A 14,570-nucleotide genomic window follows, 5' to 3' on the forward strand; every position below is an offset into this window, starting at 1 on the left:
CTTTTCAGCCACTTAACAAATATTTGTGGGGCTATCAAGTGTCGCACCCCTACCCCCCCCCCAGCCCAAAAAAGTCTCAAGGAATCATAGAACAATGTCGAGTACAGGGCTGGGGCAGGGGGGCGACGAGGGAACGCCCATGACCTCAAGACTCACCTAGCTCACAGCATCCTAGCTGGTGTCCCTGCTACAAACCCCTTCTTGCATTTCACAATTCCCATTTCAAGAAGTCTGTCTCCACCCGACAGGCTTCAAAGACCCCTGCCCATTCAAGCTCTTCCACAAATCCTCTATAGGTCGGCTTACCACGGTTCCACCTTGTTTTGTGTTCAATATGGCTCTCTTCTGTGAATCTCTTTCAGATGGGGCAAAATCCGGACGCATACCTAGCTCAACTTCCTACTCCTCTAAAAGCTGTTCTCTGTCAACACAGGCCCCTTCCTCCTCAAGACATCCTTTCAGACCCTGCCTTCGCCTTCTCAACACGGGGCAGTTTCCCAGGGTACTTTTGATATTACCATAGCAAACATGTTCCTCTTCCCAACCACCCTTACTGCAATCAGGGAAGTAGCCTGCAGTTCGGGCATAGGAGTCCCAACATCGCATATCTTGTGAGAGGAAGAGAGGGTTCAGGGAGGTCGTAAACTATGGAGGGGAACAAGCCAAAGAAGAAGGGAAGGCGCTGGGCGAGCACACGGGGAACGGATCCCCCCCCCCCCGGGGATGGACAGAAGGACAGCCGCGGTCTCCCCGGGGAGGAAGCACGGACAAGGACGGGGCCGCCAACCCTGGGAAGGGAGGCAGCTTCCACGTCAAACAAAGACGCCGCGAGTCGGAAGGTGAGGTGGAGAGAGCATACCGAGATCCGGGCATCTCCACAGGTCTAGCGGCGAGGGAACGAGAAGGGACCCGACGCGTGCCTCGGGAGATGCGGTTGCCAAGTGGGACGAAGTGAGCGGCCAGGACGGCTCTGGGGCGAGCGTTTATGGGGTCCAGCTTCTCCAGGGGCGCGGGGGCGGGGAGGTGTTCCTGAGTAGGATCGTGTCCCAAAAGGATAAACGTTTCCCAGGGCAGTGCTCTTCGGAAAGAGAAGTCCTGAGGATGCGAGAAGCGTTAAGCGGTTGCGGGACCAGCATTTCCCATCCCCAGTCCGGCTTGCCGACACACTCACCGCGTCTCCTCCAAACGCCACCGCTCCAGCTGCAGCTACCGGCTGGCGCAGCCGCACTGGAGCGCGCCCCGCCCCACGTGACTGCCCAGACCGCCCCTCCCACATGACCCGTGGACACGCCTTCCTGACGTCACTGTTCTTCACGCGTCTCGGCCCGCCCCTCCCTCTGGGGCAAGATGGCGGCGCGCAGCCGTAGCATGCCGGGGCTCTGGGGTAAGGGGATTGGTCTGCGTTTGGGATGCTTCTTCACTATCACTTCAAAGTCATTTTGTTCGGCTACTGCTGCGTCTAAGCCTCTGGATGCTCAACAATTAGCAGAGAGACTCCGAGCCCAGAAACGGGAAGAAGAAAAGAAGGAGCGGGTAAGGACCACAACTCCCAAGAGGCAGTTCGCTTGCCGGTTTCTTTGGCGGGGAGAGAGGCTTGCAGGAGGGTCTTCTGACAGTAAGTTCGTGTTGGACACCTCGAGGAGAGAGGTAGGCAGGGGCGCGGCGTCCTCCGTGCCTCTGCCAGAGTCAGCCCTAACCACCAGGCGGCCACGCAGGTAAGACCGAAGTTGCCTCCATTCTGATTGCCCAGCCAGGTGCGAGGCAAAGATGGACACGCCTTTCCCAGACCTTGTTAAAAGCTTTTCTCACCAGATGTTCTCCCTGCCTCTTGGCTCTCAGGTGCCCACAAACCGGGTTCAGCGAAGAGTGCAGGAATTCCTGCGGTTCACAAAGCAGCTACAGCGAGTCCACCCAAACGTGCTGGCCAAGGCACTGAGCCGAGGGATTCTCTACCAGGACAAGGACCTTGTAGTCATCAATAAGCCCTATGGGCTCCCTGTGCATGGTAAGGGCCATGTACAAAGGGGAGAGGGAGTCGTTGCTGCTTTCGGCTGTTGGGGGAAACTGCCCTGTCACTTGTGATGAAGACTTTGCATAATATTATCCCGCTGAAGACACTGTAGATAAGTAAAACAGCTCTCACCTTCCACACAATGACAGCAGTGAATTCCCAGGATGCCCACGTTGTATTCCCCCCACAGGTATCGCTAAGATGGCCTCCAGGTTAATTTCCAACCTAACTGGTTAAGAGGAAACAATATATAAAGAAGTATTTGTGGGTTAGTGTATACCTAAATGTAAAAACCCCAGAGTGCTTGAAAGTGAATGGATACTGAGATGTGCTTGAATAAGTGTTGAATGTATGGAGAAAACTTTTAGGAAAAAAAATGGATTTGTGAAAGAGTATTGCAGAGAGAGAGGTATATTTTAGCTACAGGAAAATGTTGCTTCTGGGAAAAGTATAGAGCTGAGCTGATCCGAAGCCAGGAGCCAGGAACTTCTGCCTGATCTCCCACGTGGGTGCAGGATCCCAAAGCTTTAGGCCGTCCTCAACTGCTTTTCCAGGCCACAAAGATGGGAAGTGGAGCAGCTGGGACACGAACCAGTGCCCATGTGTACTTGGAGGTGGAGGATTAGCTAGTTGAGCCATTGAACCAGCCCCCTAGATAGTTACATTTTATAGATAAGAAAACAGTTGGGAAAATAATCTGTTCACGATCAAATGACAAGCGAGCGTAAAGTAGAACGCAGGAATGTCTGACTTCTAAGCTGGTCCATATGGGCTTGCCAAGTGTGTTTGAAAATAGCACATGCTCTGGGACAGTGCTTCCCCCAGTTTAATGCGCTTTTCAATCATCTGGACACTTGATAACGTGCAGGTTTGAATCTGGATTGGAAGCCTGAGATCTCCATTTCCAAGCTCCCTGCACACAGCTGTGGTGCTAATCTCTAAACTGCACTAATAGTACTAAGGAAACATGAACTGTTCATCTGGGGAGGACTTTTTTTCTCAAGAATTGTTACGTGAGGACCCCTCCTGGCTTTCCCCTCTTCAGGTGGCCCCGGGGTCCGGCTGTGTATCAGTGATGTACTGCCTATCTTGGCAAAGATACTTCGTGGCCACAAGGCTGAGCCCTTGCATCTGTGCCATCGGCTGGACAAAGAAACCACGGGTGTGATGGTGTTGACTTGGGAGAAGGAAATGGCACATCAAGTCCAAGAGTTGTTCAGAACGCGTCAGGTGACAAAGAAGTACTGGTAGGTGGCCCACAGATGAGGTAGGAGGGGTATTAGTGAAGGCAGCCCTTGCATACATTCTCGCTATGTGCGAGGAACTCCTGTAATATGAGAAGGCACCATATCTTAGTGAGAATATAAAAAGTTGGTGACACAACTTTGGTATTTAGAAAATTAAGAGCCTGGTAGAATAGTAGTTCTTAATTCTGGCTATACATAAAAATCACCAAAAATTAATTATGTAAGTATACTCATGGTTTCGTTCCTGTGGCAAAATAGTTAAACTTACAAAGATAAAGCAAAAACATGAAACCCTAGAAAACCCGTCCACTCTGCCACTACAGTTCCTTTCCTTGACATGGCACGCCTGTGATCAGTTTGGGTTTCATTCTTGCAGCTATTTACTGTGTGTTTCTGTCACATATGTACATATATCAGACAGCTTAGGCTGTTGGCTTAACTCTGTGTGTTGGGGATCTTTCCCATGTGATATAAAAAGCTCTCCTTCATTGCTTTGTTAATTGTCTGAGAAGCATTGAGAGAAAGTTCTTGTCTGCTAGATCATGCCCCAAATGTGTGTTAATGACAAGCTGGGCTGGGGTCCTGGCTGTGGCCAGCAGAGCAGTCGGGGTCTCATGGGTGGCAGGAACTCAGTTACTTGAGCCATCACTTCTGCCTCTGAGGGTCCATGCGAGTGGATGCTAGAGTCCAGACTGCAGCCAGGGCTGTGGGCGTGTCTCTGCCCATTCTTGACCATTAGAGTAAATGCCTACCCCATAGAAACTATCTCCTTCCTAATGGGTCTTTGGTATTTCAATATGTGGATGGATAGTTAGTTGATTTCTGACCTTTCCAGAGCCTATGGCAAACAACATGTGAATATATCCTTTTTTAAAAAAAAAATTATTTTATGTGACTGTATCTTTAAATTTCTAGAAATGGAATTGATGGATCAAAGGGCCACAAAAAAAAAGGCTGTGTGTGAGACTGACACTGTGATACAGTTAGCAAACTGCCACCTATAACACCAGTATCCCATATGAGTGCTAGATTGAGTTCCGGAGTGCCAGTTCTGAGCTAGCTTCTTGCTAACATAATTGGAATATCCGTGGAAGTTGGCCTAAGTCCTTGGGAGCCTTGGGTGGAGCTCCTAACTTGGCTTCATCCTGACCCAGCCCTGGCCATCACAGTCATGTGGGTTGTGAACCAGTGGATGGAGATCTCTGTCTCTTCCTTCCTCTCTGTATACCTCTCTGTAACTCTGCCTTTTAAATAAATCTTAAAGCTATGCTATATTTGTTTAAAGACAGAGAGACAAAGATCTGTCCACTGATTTATTCTCCAAATGGCCACAATGGTCAGGATGGGGCTGTGCAGAAGCCAGGAGCTCCTTTTGGTACTTGCACATGGGTGCAAGGTCCCGAGTGCTTGGGCCATCCTCTGCTGCTTTCCCAGGCATGTTAACAAGGAACTGTTTTGGAATTAGAACATCCAGGACAAGAACCAGCACCCATATTGTTATCGCATGCAACAGCTTTAACGTAAGTAAAATTGACATTGATTTTTCTTCCTTTTTTTTTTTTTAATTTATTTTGAAAAGCAGAGTTGACAGAAGAGGAGAGGCAGAGAGAATCATCTGGCTTACTCCCCTAGTGGTTACGACAGCAGAGTCTGGGCCAGGCAAATGCCAGCAACTTGGAGCTTCTTCCAAGTCTCTCATGTGGGAGACCCCCAAAATTTACTATCTTCCCTGATGCATTAGCAGGAAGCTGGATCAGAAGTGGAGGAGCTGGAATTCAAACCTGTGCCCATATGGGAAGCCAGTACCACCAGTGGCAGCCTTACCCATCCATTACAACACAACACTGGCCCCTGATTTTTCTTTAAAAACTCGACAGAATACTCTGATGTGAAATTAAAGAACACCTGTAATAAGAGCTTATTGATAATGGAGGAATTCATTGAAGTAGCTTAAAGTCCGTGAAGGTCTGTGTTCTGTTCTCAGTAATCTGTGAAGGTAAGGCTTGGTGACCATTCTTTTTATCAATCTTCTAGAGGATTTAACATCAATGAATTAGATCTTGATGAATGAGTAGGATTTGATAGGGGAGTTGGAGAAACGTGTTCTAGATTGTGGGAATAACTTGCACAAAGGAGTATACCTTGCGGTCCACTTTGGGGTAGGGGTAAGGGAGGTAACGCCGGAAAGGTAGGCCCCTACCCAAAGATTTTTCTTCTTGTATTTGAAAGGCAAAGTTAACGGGTTTTCCATCTGCTGGTTCATTCCCCAGATGGCTGCATTGGCTGGAGCTGAGCCGGTCTGAAACCAGGAGCCTCTTCTGGGTCTCCCAGGTGCTTGTAGGGGCCCACATACCTGAGCCATCCTCCACTACTTTTCCAGGCCATAAGCAGGGAAAGTTGCATCAAAAGTGGAGCAGCCAGTCCTCAAGCTAACACCTATATGTGACGCTGGAACCAAAGGTAGAAGCTTAGCCTACTGTGCTGCAGTGCTGGCCCCTAGTTCATTTAAATAGGATAAACTGGATTGGGTACTAGACAAACTGTCACCAACTAGAAACATGTGTACAGCATGTAAAGTGGTGTGTTTGATCTGAGTGGATTATTTTGTTTTGTTTTGTTTTTAAAGATTTATTTTATTTTTATTGGAAAGGCGGATATACAGAGAGGAGGAAAGACAGAAAGGAAGATCCTCTGTCCGATGATTCACTCCCCAAGTGAGCGCAACAGCCGATACTATGCCGATCCGAAGCCAGGAGCCTCTTCCGGGTCTCCCGTGCGGGTGCAGGGTCCCAAAGCTTTGGGATGTCCTCGACTGCCTTCCCAGGCCACAGGCAGGGAGCTGAATGGGAAGCGGGACCGCCGGGATTAGAACCAGCACCCATATGGTATCCTGGGCGTGCAAGGTGAGGACCTTAACCACTGTGCCACCGCACCGGGCCCAATCTGAGTGGGTTTTTGACGTCTCATTGATTCTGCAGTAGGGCCTAGGTACCCAGGAGAAGAACAGATTACACTGAGTCCTCCACCTGTCAGGAAGTAATTTTGCATGAGTTACTGAGTTACAGTTCCTGTGACATCTTTGGGCACTGTCTCTTCCTGTTTTACCTGCCTTCTAGATAGGGCAGGAATAATCTTATGAATTTTTTCATCAGCTTCATTCATTTGTGTGTTCCTTTATTTGTTCATTTAGCATGCAGTCAGAAAATGCCATCTTTTATTAGTAAAAAAGATAATATATAAAACTGTTTCCATGATTTTACTTTAAATGTGTTTTTTTTTTTTTTTGAAGATTTATGTATTAGAAAGTCAGATCTACAGAGAGGAAGAGGGGCAGAAAGGAAGATCTTCCATCTGCTGATTCACTCCCCACGTGACTGCAACGGCTGGATCTATGCCAGTCCGAAACCAGGATCCAGGAGCTTTTTCTGGGTCTCCTATGCAGGTGCAGGGTTCCAAAGCTTTTGGCCATCCTCAGCTGCTTTCCTAGGCTACAAGCAGGGAGCTCGATGGAAAGTAGGATAGCTGGGACATGAACTGGTGTCCGTATGGAATCCCAGTGTGTGCAAGGCAAGGACTAGGCTACTGCGCCAAGCCCTTAACTGGTTACTTTTAAAAATTAGGATGTTCGACTATGATATTGTTGTATTTTTGTCTTTTCTCCCAAATATTCAAAATTCACACGTGACTTTGAAAGTAGAAAAGATATGCTTGAGGAAGTAGCCAGCTGGAACTGGCGTTGTGGGGTATTTCAAGTTAAACTGCTTCCTGTAATGTCAGCATCCCTCAAGAGTACCAGTTTAAAACTTGACTGCTCCACTTCTGATCCAGCTATCTGATAATACAACTGGGACAGCAGTGGAGGATGGCCCAAAGCTTTGGGTGCCTACATCCACATAGGAGACCAGAAAGATGTTACTGACTCCCGGCTTTGGATCAACTCAGCTTTGGCCTTTGCAGCCACTTGAAGAATGAACCAGTAGATGGAAGATCTTTCTGTCTGTCTCCTCCTCTTTCTGTAACTCTGCATTTCAAATAAATGAAAAATAATACTTTAAGAAAAATAGCCAGTGTTCAAGCTAAACACTCTAGCAAAAGAACCACATGGGATCTCCAGTCATAAAACATGACCATGGCACCCACCGTGGTAGCCTGGTGTCTAAACCCTTGCCTTGCAAAGTGCCAGGATCCCATGTGGCAGTTCGTGTCCTGGATGCTCCACTTCCCATTCAGCTTCTTGTTTGTGGCCTGGGAAAGCAGTCGAGGATGGCCCAAAGCCTTGGGATCCTGCACCTGCGTGGGAGACCGGAAGAAGCTCTTGGCTTCAGATCAGTTCAGCTCCGGCCATTGTGGCTATTTGGGGAGTGAACCAGCAGATGGAAGATCATTTTGTCTGTTCTATCTGTAAATCTTCCTTTCTAATAAAAATAAATCTTTTTGAAAAAGAGAAAAGACCATCTTAATGCTGAAGCTCCAATAGCCAAGTCCCAGGAGCCTCTTCCTGCCTTCTCTGGTTGTAGCACTGCCGGAGTCCAGCTCCAGCCGAGTTCGGAGCTCGGGAAGGGTGCGTGGAGTCGGCGATAAAGAAAGACACAGACACAGACATTTGGTGCATTCTCCCAACCGCTCAGGAAAAAACTGTCCTTTTTATTTACTCAAAACCCTTCTCAAGCTTCTACACAAGCAACTATTCTATTTTTTTTTTCTTTTCAAAATTAAGGGGGCATGTACAGACATTTGGTCACTCTGTCTGTACTTCAAGGCTAAGCAGGTGCTCCTAAAGATAATTTTGCAAAATACTGTATTCATATTCTTCAAAGCAAGTTATTGTTTATCCTTCAACAGTAGCCATGGAGCAACAGCCAGGACTCCAAGGCCAAGGCACATGCGATTATCTGCTAATCAGTAGTACTTTCCCACCACATTTTTACTTCTACAATTTACCCATCATTTAATGGGAAAATAGGTTATAAGGGAAAAAACCTAAAATCTAAAATAGAAACTTCAAATGTTAAATCTCCCTATAACTATAGACCCCTACAACCCCATAAACAATAAGACAATAATCAAAAGCATTTTTCTTTAATAAAAGCATCCTTAATCCTCTAGTTAAAAATTATAAAAGCGGCTAAAACAGTTACATTTTCTATATTCCAAAAAAATTGCAAAGACAGGCTAGCCTTTGAGATAACAATAACTATATTTATTGCCATAGCAGTTTCAGCTCTCACTCCCATCACTTGTATTAATATTTAGGATATTTTCAAGCCCCTTCCCAGAAGGTGTGCTATATGTCTGGGCCCGATTTCAGGGCAATGGGTAGGTACACAATAAGGTGTCCAGAAATGGCATGGGTTTAATTGTGTTCCTGTGTGTAAATTGTCAAAGGCCCACTCACCAAGATATTATCAGTGACACTAACTCTCAAGCTCACGTTGGTGATAAAAGCCATCCCACAGGGGCAAACACTGCCTCAATAGATTGCAAAATTCTTAGTGGGGTGCTTGAGTGTCCATGCAGCCAGGGGGTAAAACAGTATCAAGGTGGTCGGAGAGACTTCCGCCGGGCCTTGCCACACAGCTGGAAACTCCCCCGGGCCTTGCCGCACAGGGGAGCTGTTCTCATCACACCCTCGTGTCATCCACACCCACTGCGCGGACCCCAGCATAGCACGACCTGTGTGTCACCCCCAGGGCCATCACAACAAGCGTCCCCGTGCCCTCAGCAGGAGTTGTGGATATTCCCATCGTCGAGAAGGAAGTACAAGGCCAGCAGCAACACCACAAGGTGGGTGAGCTGCTCACCGGGGCTTGGGATCTACTGTTTGTTGCGAGCCCTAACTTGGTTTCTTGACCTTTAGATGACACTGTCCCCCAGCTATCGCATGGATATGGGGAAGATGGTAAGAGTGCGGAGTAGCCGGAACGCGCACGTGGCTGTGACTCAGTACCAGGTGCTCAGCAGCACGCTGTCTGCTGCCCTCGTGGAGCTGCAGCCCATTACCGGTGAGAGTGTCACCATCCTGCAGTGCGATGGTAAAACCCCATGCTGCCAAGCCTTGTGCAGGGCCTCAGTGGGGCACTGCCCATGCCTGAGTAGATGCAGCTGACTTGTGTGAGAATGTACTTATGGTGCTAACCCAAGGCTGGCTAGACAGGATGTGTATAGCCAAAGAGTACAGTCAGAGTAAGTCAGGAGGTTGTGTAAAAAGTGACTCTGAATTACTGTATGTATCAGCGGTTCCACTTTTGGGTATGTCGCAGGCAGTGTGGTACAGCAAGTAAAGCCCCTGTTGGGGACACCTGCATCCCAATGCTGGGGAACCTGGGATCCAGTCCCACCTCTACTCTTTTTTTTTTTTATGATTTGTTTATTTTTATTTTAACGGCAGATTTATAGAGGAGAGACGGAGATCATTCATTGGTTCACTCCCCAAATGCCCACACTGGTCAGGGCCAAGCCAGTCAGAAGCCAGGAGCCAGAAACTTCTTCTGGGCCTCCCTTGCAGATGCAGGAGTTCAAGGACTTAGGCCATCCTCCCAGATTTGGGATACCCTCCCAGGCCATAAACAGGGAACTGGATAGGAAGTGGAGCAACAGGGACTAGAACCAACACCCATAAGGATTGGTGGTACCTCAAGATGGAGGACTAGCCTGTAAAGCCACCATGCCTGCCCCCACCTCTACTTCTTATACAACTTTCTGGTAATATGTGTTCTGGGAGGCAGCAGATGATGGCTCAGGTGCGTGGGTCCTTGCTACCCTTCTGGGAGACATAGATGGAGTTTCTAGCTTTTATCTGGTCTATCCCTGACTGCTGGAAGTGTCTGGGGAGTGAAGCAGAACATGAGGGATGTCTCTATTTCTCACTATTTTTGTGTTGCTGTGCCTTTCAAGTAAACAATGATAAATAAAAAGAAGACAAGAAGAATAGTTCCTAAGTTGCATTAGTACGGAGAGCCAAAAGGCATAGACAACCATATCCATTGAGGAATGAATGGAAAAGTGAGTAGCATATGCATACAGTAGAATATTATTTTCAACCCTAAAGGAGGGGCAAATGTGATGGCCCAGTTGGCTAATAATCCACCTCCAAGGGCTGGTATTCCATATGGGCACCAGTTCAGGTCTGGCTGCTCCACTTCCCATCCAGCTCCCTGCTTGTGTCCCAGGATGGCAGCAGAAGATGGCCCAAAGCTTTGAAACCCTACACCTGCATGGGAGACCTGGATGAATTTCATGGCTCCTATCTTTAGATCAGCTTAGCTATGGCTGTTGTGGTCATTTGGGGTGTGAACCAATGAATGAAAGATCTTTCTCCTTTTCTCTCCTCTCTGTAACTCTGCCTTTCCAATAAAAATAAATATTAAAAGAAAAAGAAGTAAAGCAAACAAATGGCACGTGCTGTGAGACAGGTAAACCTTGAGGACGTTCAGAAGAGAAGCCAGATACGAAAGGATTAATGCTCGATGATTCCACTGGTAGGAAGTAAATCAAAATAATCAAAACCCTAGAAATACCAAGTAGAATGGTGTTGCCACAGCGTGGAGGCAGAGGGTAGGGAGTACAGGAGGGGAGGAGTGAGAAATTGCTGTTCCCTGAGTACAGATAGCCACTGGAAAGATGAGAAAGTTCTAGAGGTGGATTGGTAGTGAAAATTACAAAACTGCATGATTATTGAATACCTCTGAACTATATGCTTTAAAATAGTTAAGGTGAGGGATTTTCTGCACATTTTACTGTAATTTAAAAATTTACAAAGCAGTACTATTTATTATCATTTGCTACAACTGTAAAAAAAAAGAAGAAAAAGATGTGAGGTTTATGATAGTGGTTATCTAGGATGGAGAGAGGGAACAGTGATGGGGAAGCATACTTAGAGTATTCCTGTTTACTTCTTAAGTTGGCTAGCACCAGAGAGCTAATACTTGTTATGCTATGCTACTCTTCATACCTGATTGGCTAGTTTAATATGCTTTGATTTAATATGATTTGAAGCAAGTGCCAGCAGTGGATCATTCCTGTGAACCAACACCCCCCCTCCCCCAGGAGCTCACTCTTTTCTTTTTCCTCCAAGGAGTAAAACATCAGCTTCGAGTTCACCTGTCTTTTGGTTTGGATTGTGCAATCCTTGGTGATCACAAGTACTCAGACTGGAATAGGTTGGCTCCCCAGGTAATATTGGTTTAATCCACTGTGCAGTAAAAGGGAGAGAACTTGCATTTCCTCTTTGTTCAAATCCCACCGTGATTCACTGCGAGAACATTCTGACTGTCTTCAGGCCTGATGGTGTACTGGCTGTCCAGCTTCTACAGAAATGTTTTAGGCAGTGTCCTCAGGGGCTGCAGAAGCTGTTAGCAGAGCCTTATTGTCTCTTTGCTTTGGCATCAGGTTTTGTTGGGAGGCTGTGGGGAGAGGGAGGAGTCTTCCTGAAGGCTGAAAGCAGCCTTTCCCATGGCTGTGATGGACTCTTCCTCCTGCCTAAGGCACACCTCATCCTCTTGGATGCGCACTGGCCAGTAAGAACTTCCTTGGTGTGGTTGTTTTTCACCTCCTTTCTAGGTCTTAAGCCCTTTCTGGACTTCTCCCTGAAGTCTTCTAGGGAGCGAGCGTTAGGCCAAGTTTTGACCTTGGCCTAGCTCTCAAGGGTTTGTGCTGTCTCCCTGCAGAAGCTGCCTGTTGGCATCCTGAAGAAGCTGGGGCTGGAACAGTCGAAGGCCCGCCACATCCCGCTTCACTTGCATGCCCGGCAGCTGATCCTGCCTGCCCTCGGGTCCAGGAAGGAGGAACTCAATTTGACCTGCAAGCTTCCTCGTTTCTTCATGCGTTCGTTGAGCCGCCTGGGCTTAGAGATGCCAAATCAGGATCAAAATGATAGAAGTGAAGCCGGGCTTCCAGGAGCACAGTGAAAAACTCTGTTTTGTTTAGTGGGCTCTGTTAACTTCTCACTTGTAAAAAGATGCCAGAAGAGCCAGGTGGGGTAAGTTGAAGGAACTCAGCTGCTTTGTGGCTTTCAGTAGAGAACAGTTTGTTCACTGGTGGCTTGGCTGTGCTATGGAAAAACCTGAAGCTTGTTGCAAGGCTGCTTGTCCGAGGGGCTCCTTGTTGGGATGGGAGACAGCCCAGGAACAAAAGGATTCAAAGAGGAAATCTATGAGGAAGAAACTGTGGTCAGCCAACAGGGAAGCTCATCAGCCTGTCAAGAGTTCTCTGGTTGGAAAGAATGGAGTGGCTGAACACATGTCAAGGAACCCGGGAATTCTGTCCAGCTGCTGCCTGCGTACCTCCTGCACCGGCGACTCTGGAACCTGTGAGGGGTAATTGGCCGGGGTGGAGGTGGAGTGTTTGATGAGCAAGGGAAGCAGATGTGAGTGGCAGGGTCTGAGACAGCATAGGGACCATAAACCGAGCAACATGCACAGTAACAATACTAGATCCATTAGTTGTCACTATGTCACGACAAAGATTTTCATTTTTTAGGAGAATCATGAAACCCAGATATCTACTTGGTTACATCTCCTAGTATATTGTCAACTAAATAAAAATTTGAAAAAGATGTAGTATTTGTGAGGTAAATCTTGTCTACACATTACCAGGTTGGAATCTGTATTCAGATTGAGTTCCTGACTCCTGTCTTCAGCTTGGCCCCACCTTGGCGCTGTGAGCAATTGGCAAATGAACCAGTGGATAGAAAATATCTTCTCTCTGCCCTTGTACCTGCGTAAGTGTTACACTGCTTGTTGCCTTATACTTAGGCAAGTGTTAAACTCTGCTGGGAGAAAAAGCAGCCAGTAGCTAGTGGGCATTCCGAATGTGGTTAATGCCAAATTTGTGTTAATTATGCCAGTATACCAGTATAGTTGCTTCTTGTTTTTTTAAAATTTTTCTTATTATTTTTCAAATTGATTTATTTTCATTAGAAAGGCAGATTTATAGAGAGAAGGAAAGACACAGAGAAATATCTTCCATCTGCTGGTTCACTCCCCATTGGACAGAGCTGAGCTGATCCAAAGCCAGGAGCCAGGAGTTTCTTCCAGGTCTCCTAAGGTTTGGGGCCATCCTCGATTGCTTTTCCAGGCCATAAGCAGGGAGCTGGATGGGAAGTGAAACAGCCGGGACATAAACTAGTGCCCATATGGGATCCTGGCACATGCTAGGCAAGGATTTAGCCACTGGGCCACTGCGCTGCTCCCAGCCCCGCTGCATTTTTTTGTTTGTTTGTTTAAATAAATGGGGAAGATGGGGAACACCACGTCAGGACATGTCACCCTAGCCCCCAGACAGGGGTGCTGCAGATTGCCCTGGGAGGAGGGTCTGAGAAGTATTGGAGTGGGAGTGGCTGAGGGCATGTTTGATGGGGAGGAATCACTTCTTGTGTCTTCCACAAACCTGACCACTGCATTTGCAAGTAGGCAGCGGAGCTGAGACGTAGTTTAGAGGAGGAAAAACTGGAGAACATGTCTGGGTCAGGCCAAGGCTCCTGGCCACATGGGAGACCTGGACTAGGCTAAATGGCATCATGTGCCACCTGCTGGCACATACAGGGGCTGTGGTGGGGGCATGCCTGGCTGGGCTGGGCTGTAGTGCCCACTATAAATTGTTGGAGCAAGGGTGGGCGGTAGCACCCACCAGTATGCAAGATAGCTGATCTGAGGACAGATTCTCCAGGGGAATTGTGGGCTCACCTCTGTGGGACTGCAACACCCACCAGTTTACATGGAGAGTTGGAGTGGTGATGGGCCAAGCCAGGCAACTCACTTGACAGGAACCTACCTGACACTTGCGAGAACTGGGATAAGGAGAAGGCCCGGCCGGGTTAGACTGCAGCACCCAATAGCACATGAAAAGACTGGTACTGAGGGCAAAACGTGCCATGCAGGGCTGCTGTACTTGCCAGTACGCATGAGATCCAGGGTTGGGAGCAGGCCTAGTATAGGAAATCAGGGAACTCCCTTTCTAGGTCACAGCTCCCACTGGGGAGAACAAGAGCTGGGGCCAGGGGCAGGCCATGCCAGGTAAGGCTGTAGCACTTGTCAACATTGGTGTGGGCCAGTTCTGGGGACAGGCCAGGCTGGGCCAGGCATTAGCACCTGCTGGCATATATGACAGCCAAGACAGGGTGTGAGCTGCACCCAGCTGGGATAGGCTGCAACACCTGCCAGCAAGGGATGATACTGCAGGTGGGCCATGCCAGGTCATGCAGGGGCTGGGGCTGAGGACTGGCCTAGTAGGGAAACAGGGGATTCCCCTGCTGTGCTGCAAATCCCATTGGTGAGTGCAAGAGCTCAGGCTGTGACAGACCTGTCTGGGCAAGG

The 14,570-nt window shown here is 48.0% G+C and overlaps 2 protein-coding genes across 7 annotated transcripts in view; one reads left to right on the forward strand and one right to left on the reverse strand.

The window, feature by feature from the left end:
- Positions 1 to 1,233, reverse strand: part of FAM118B (family with sequence similarity 118 member B) — a 40,384-nt gene extending 39,151 nt beyond the window's left edge. For 3 of the 4 annotated variants that reach the window (XM_040992706.1, XM_040992704.1, XM_040992703.1), the window contains exon 1: positions 860 to 1,098. In XM_040992706.1, the coding sequence (XP_040848640.1) occupies positions 860 to 873 (14 nt within the window). In that variant the 5' untranslated portion in view covers positions 874 to 1,098. Of the gene's footprint in view, positions 1 to 859; positions 1,099 to 1,171 lie in introns of those variants that run through there. The other variant, XM_040992705.1, reaches the window with a different exon arrangement.
- Positions 1,234 to 1,345: 112 nt separating this feature from the next.
- Positions 1,346 to 12,805, forward strand: RPUSD4 (RNA pseudouridine synthase D4). 3 transcript variants are annotated; one of them, XM_040992700.1, is made up of 7 exons: positions 1,346 to 1,533; positions 1,840 to 2,005; positions 3,057 to 3,258; positions 8,949 to 9,042; positions 9,116 to 9,260; positions 11,333 to 11,430; positions 11,925 to 12,805. In XM_040992700.1, the coding sequence occupies exons 1-7, from the start codon at positions 1,348 to 1,350 to the stop codon at positions 12,162 to 12,164; spliced, it is 1,131 nt and encodes a 376-aa protein (XP_040848634.1). In that variant the 5' UTR covers positions 1,346 to 1,347; the 3' UTR covers positions 12,165 to 12,805. The 3 variants fall into 3 exon arrangements, with proteins under 3 accessions (XP_040848634.1, XP_040848635.1, XP_040848636.1); XM_040992701.1 differs by having other exon boundaries at positions 11,928 to 12,805; XM_040992702.1 differs by having other exon boundaries at positions 8,949 to 9,021; positions 9,188 to 9,260.
- Positions 12,806 to 14,570: the final 1,765 nt, after the last annotated feature.

The sequence above is a fragment of the Ochotona curzoniae genome, unplaced genomic scaffold (assembly GCF_017591425.1).
Source record: "Ochotona curzoniae isolate NIBS_2020 unplaced genomic scaffold, NIBS_Ocur_1.0 contig_832, whole genome shotgun sequence".
NCBI lineage: Eukaryota > Metazoa > Chordata > Mammalia > Lagomorpha > Ochotonidae > Ochotona > Ochotona curzoniae.

What these genes read in the sequence shown, in the direction of transcription:
- RPUSD4 (XM_040992700.1), top strand. Translation starts at nt 1,348, where the DNA reads ATGGCGGCGCGCAGCCGTAGCATGCCGGGGCTCTGGGGTAAGGGGATT. An exon ending in AAGAAGAAAAGAAGGAGCGG is followed by an intron (nt 1,534 to 1,839) that starts GTAAGGACCACA and finishes CTTGGCTCTCAG; the next exon opens with GTGCCCACAAACCGGGTTCA. An exon ending in CAGGTGACAAAGAAGTACTG is followed by an intron (nt 3,259 to 8,948) that starts GTAGGTGGCCCA and finishes TGTCACCCCCAG; the next exon opens with GGCCATCACAACAAGCGTCC.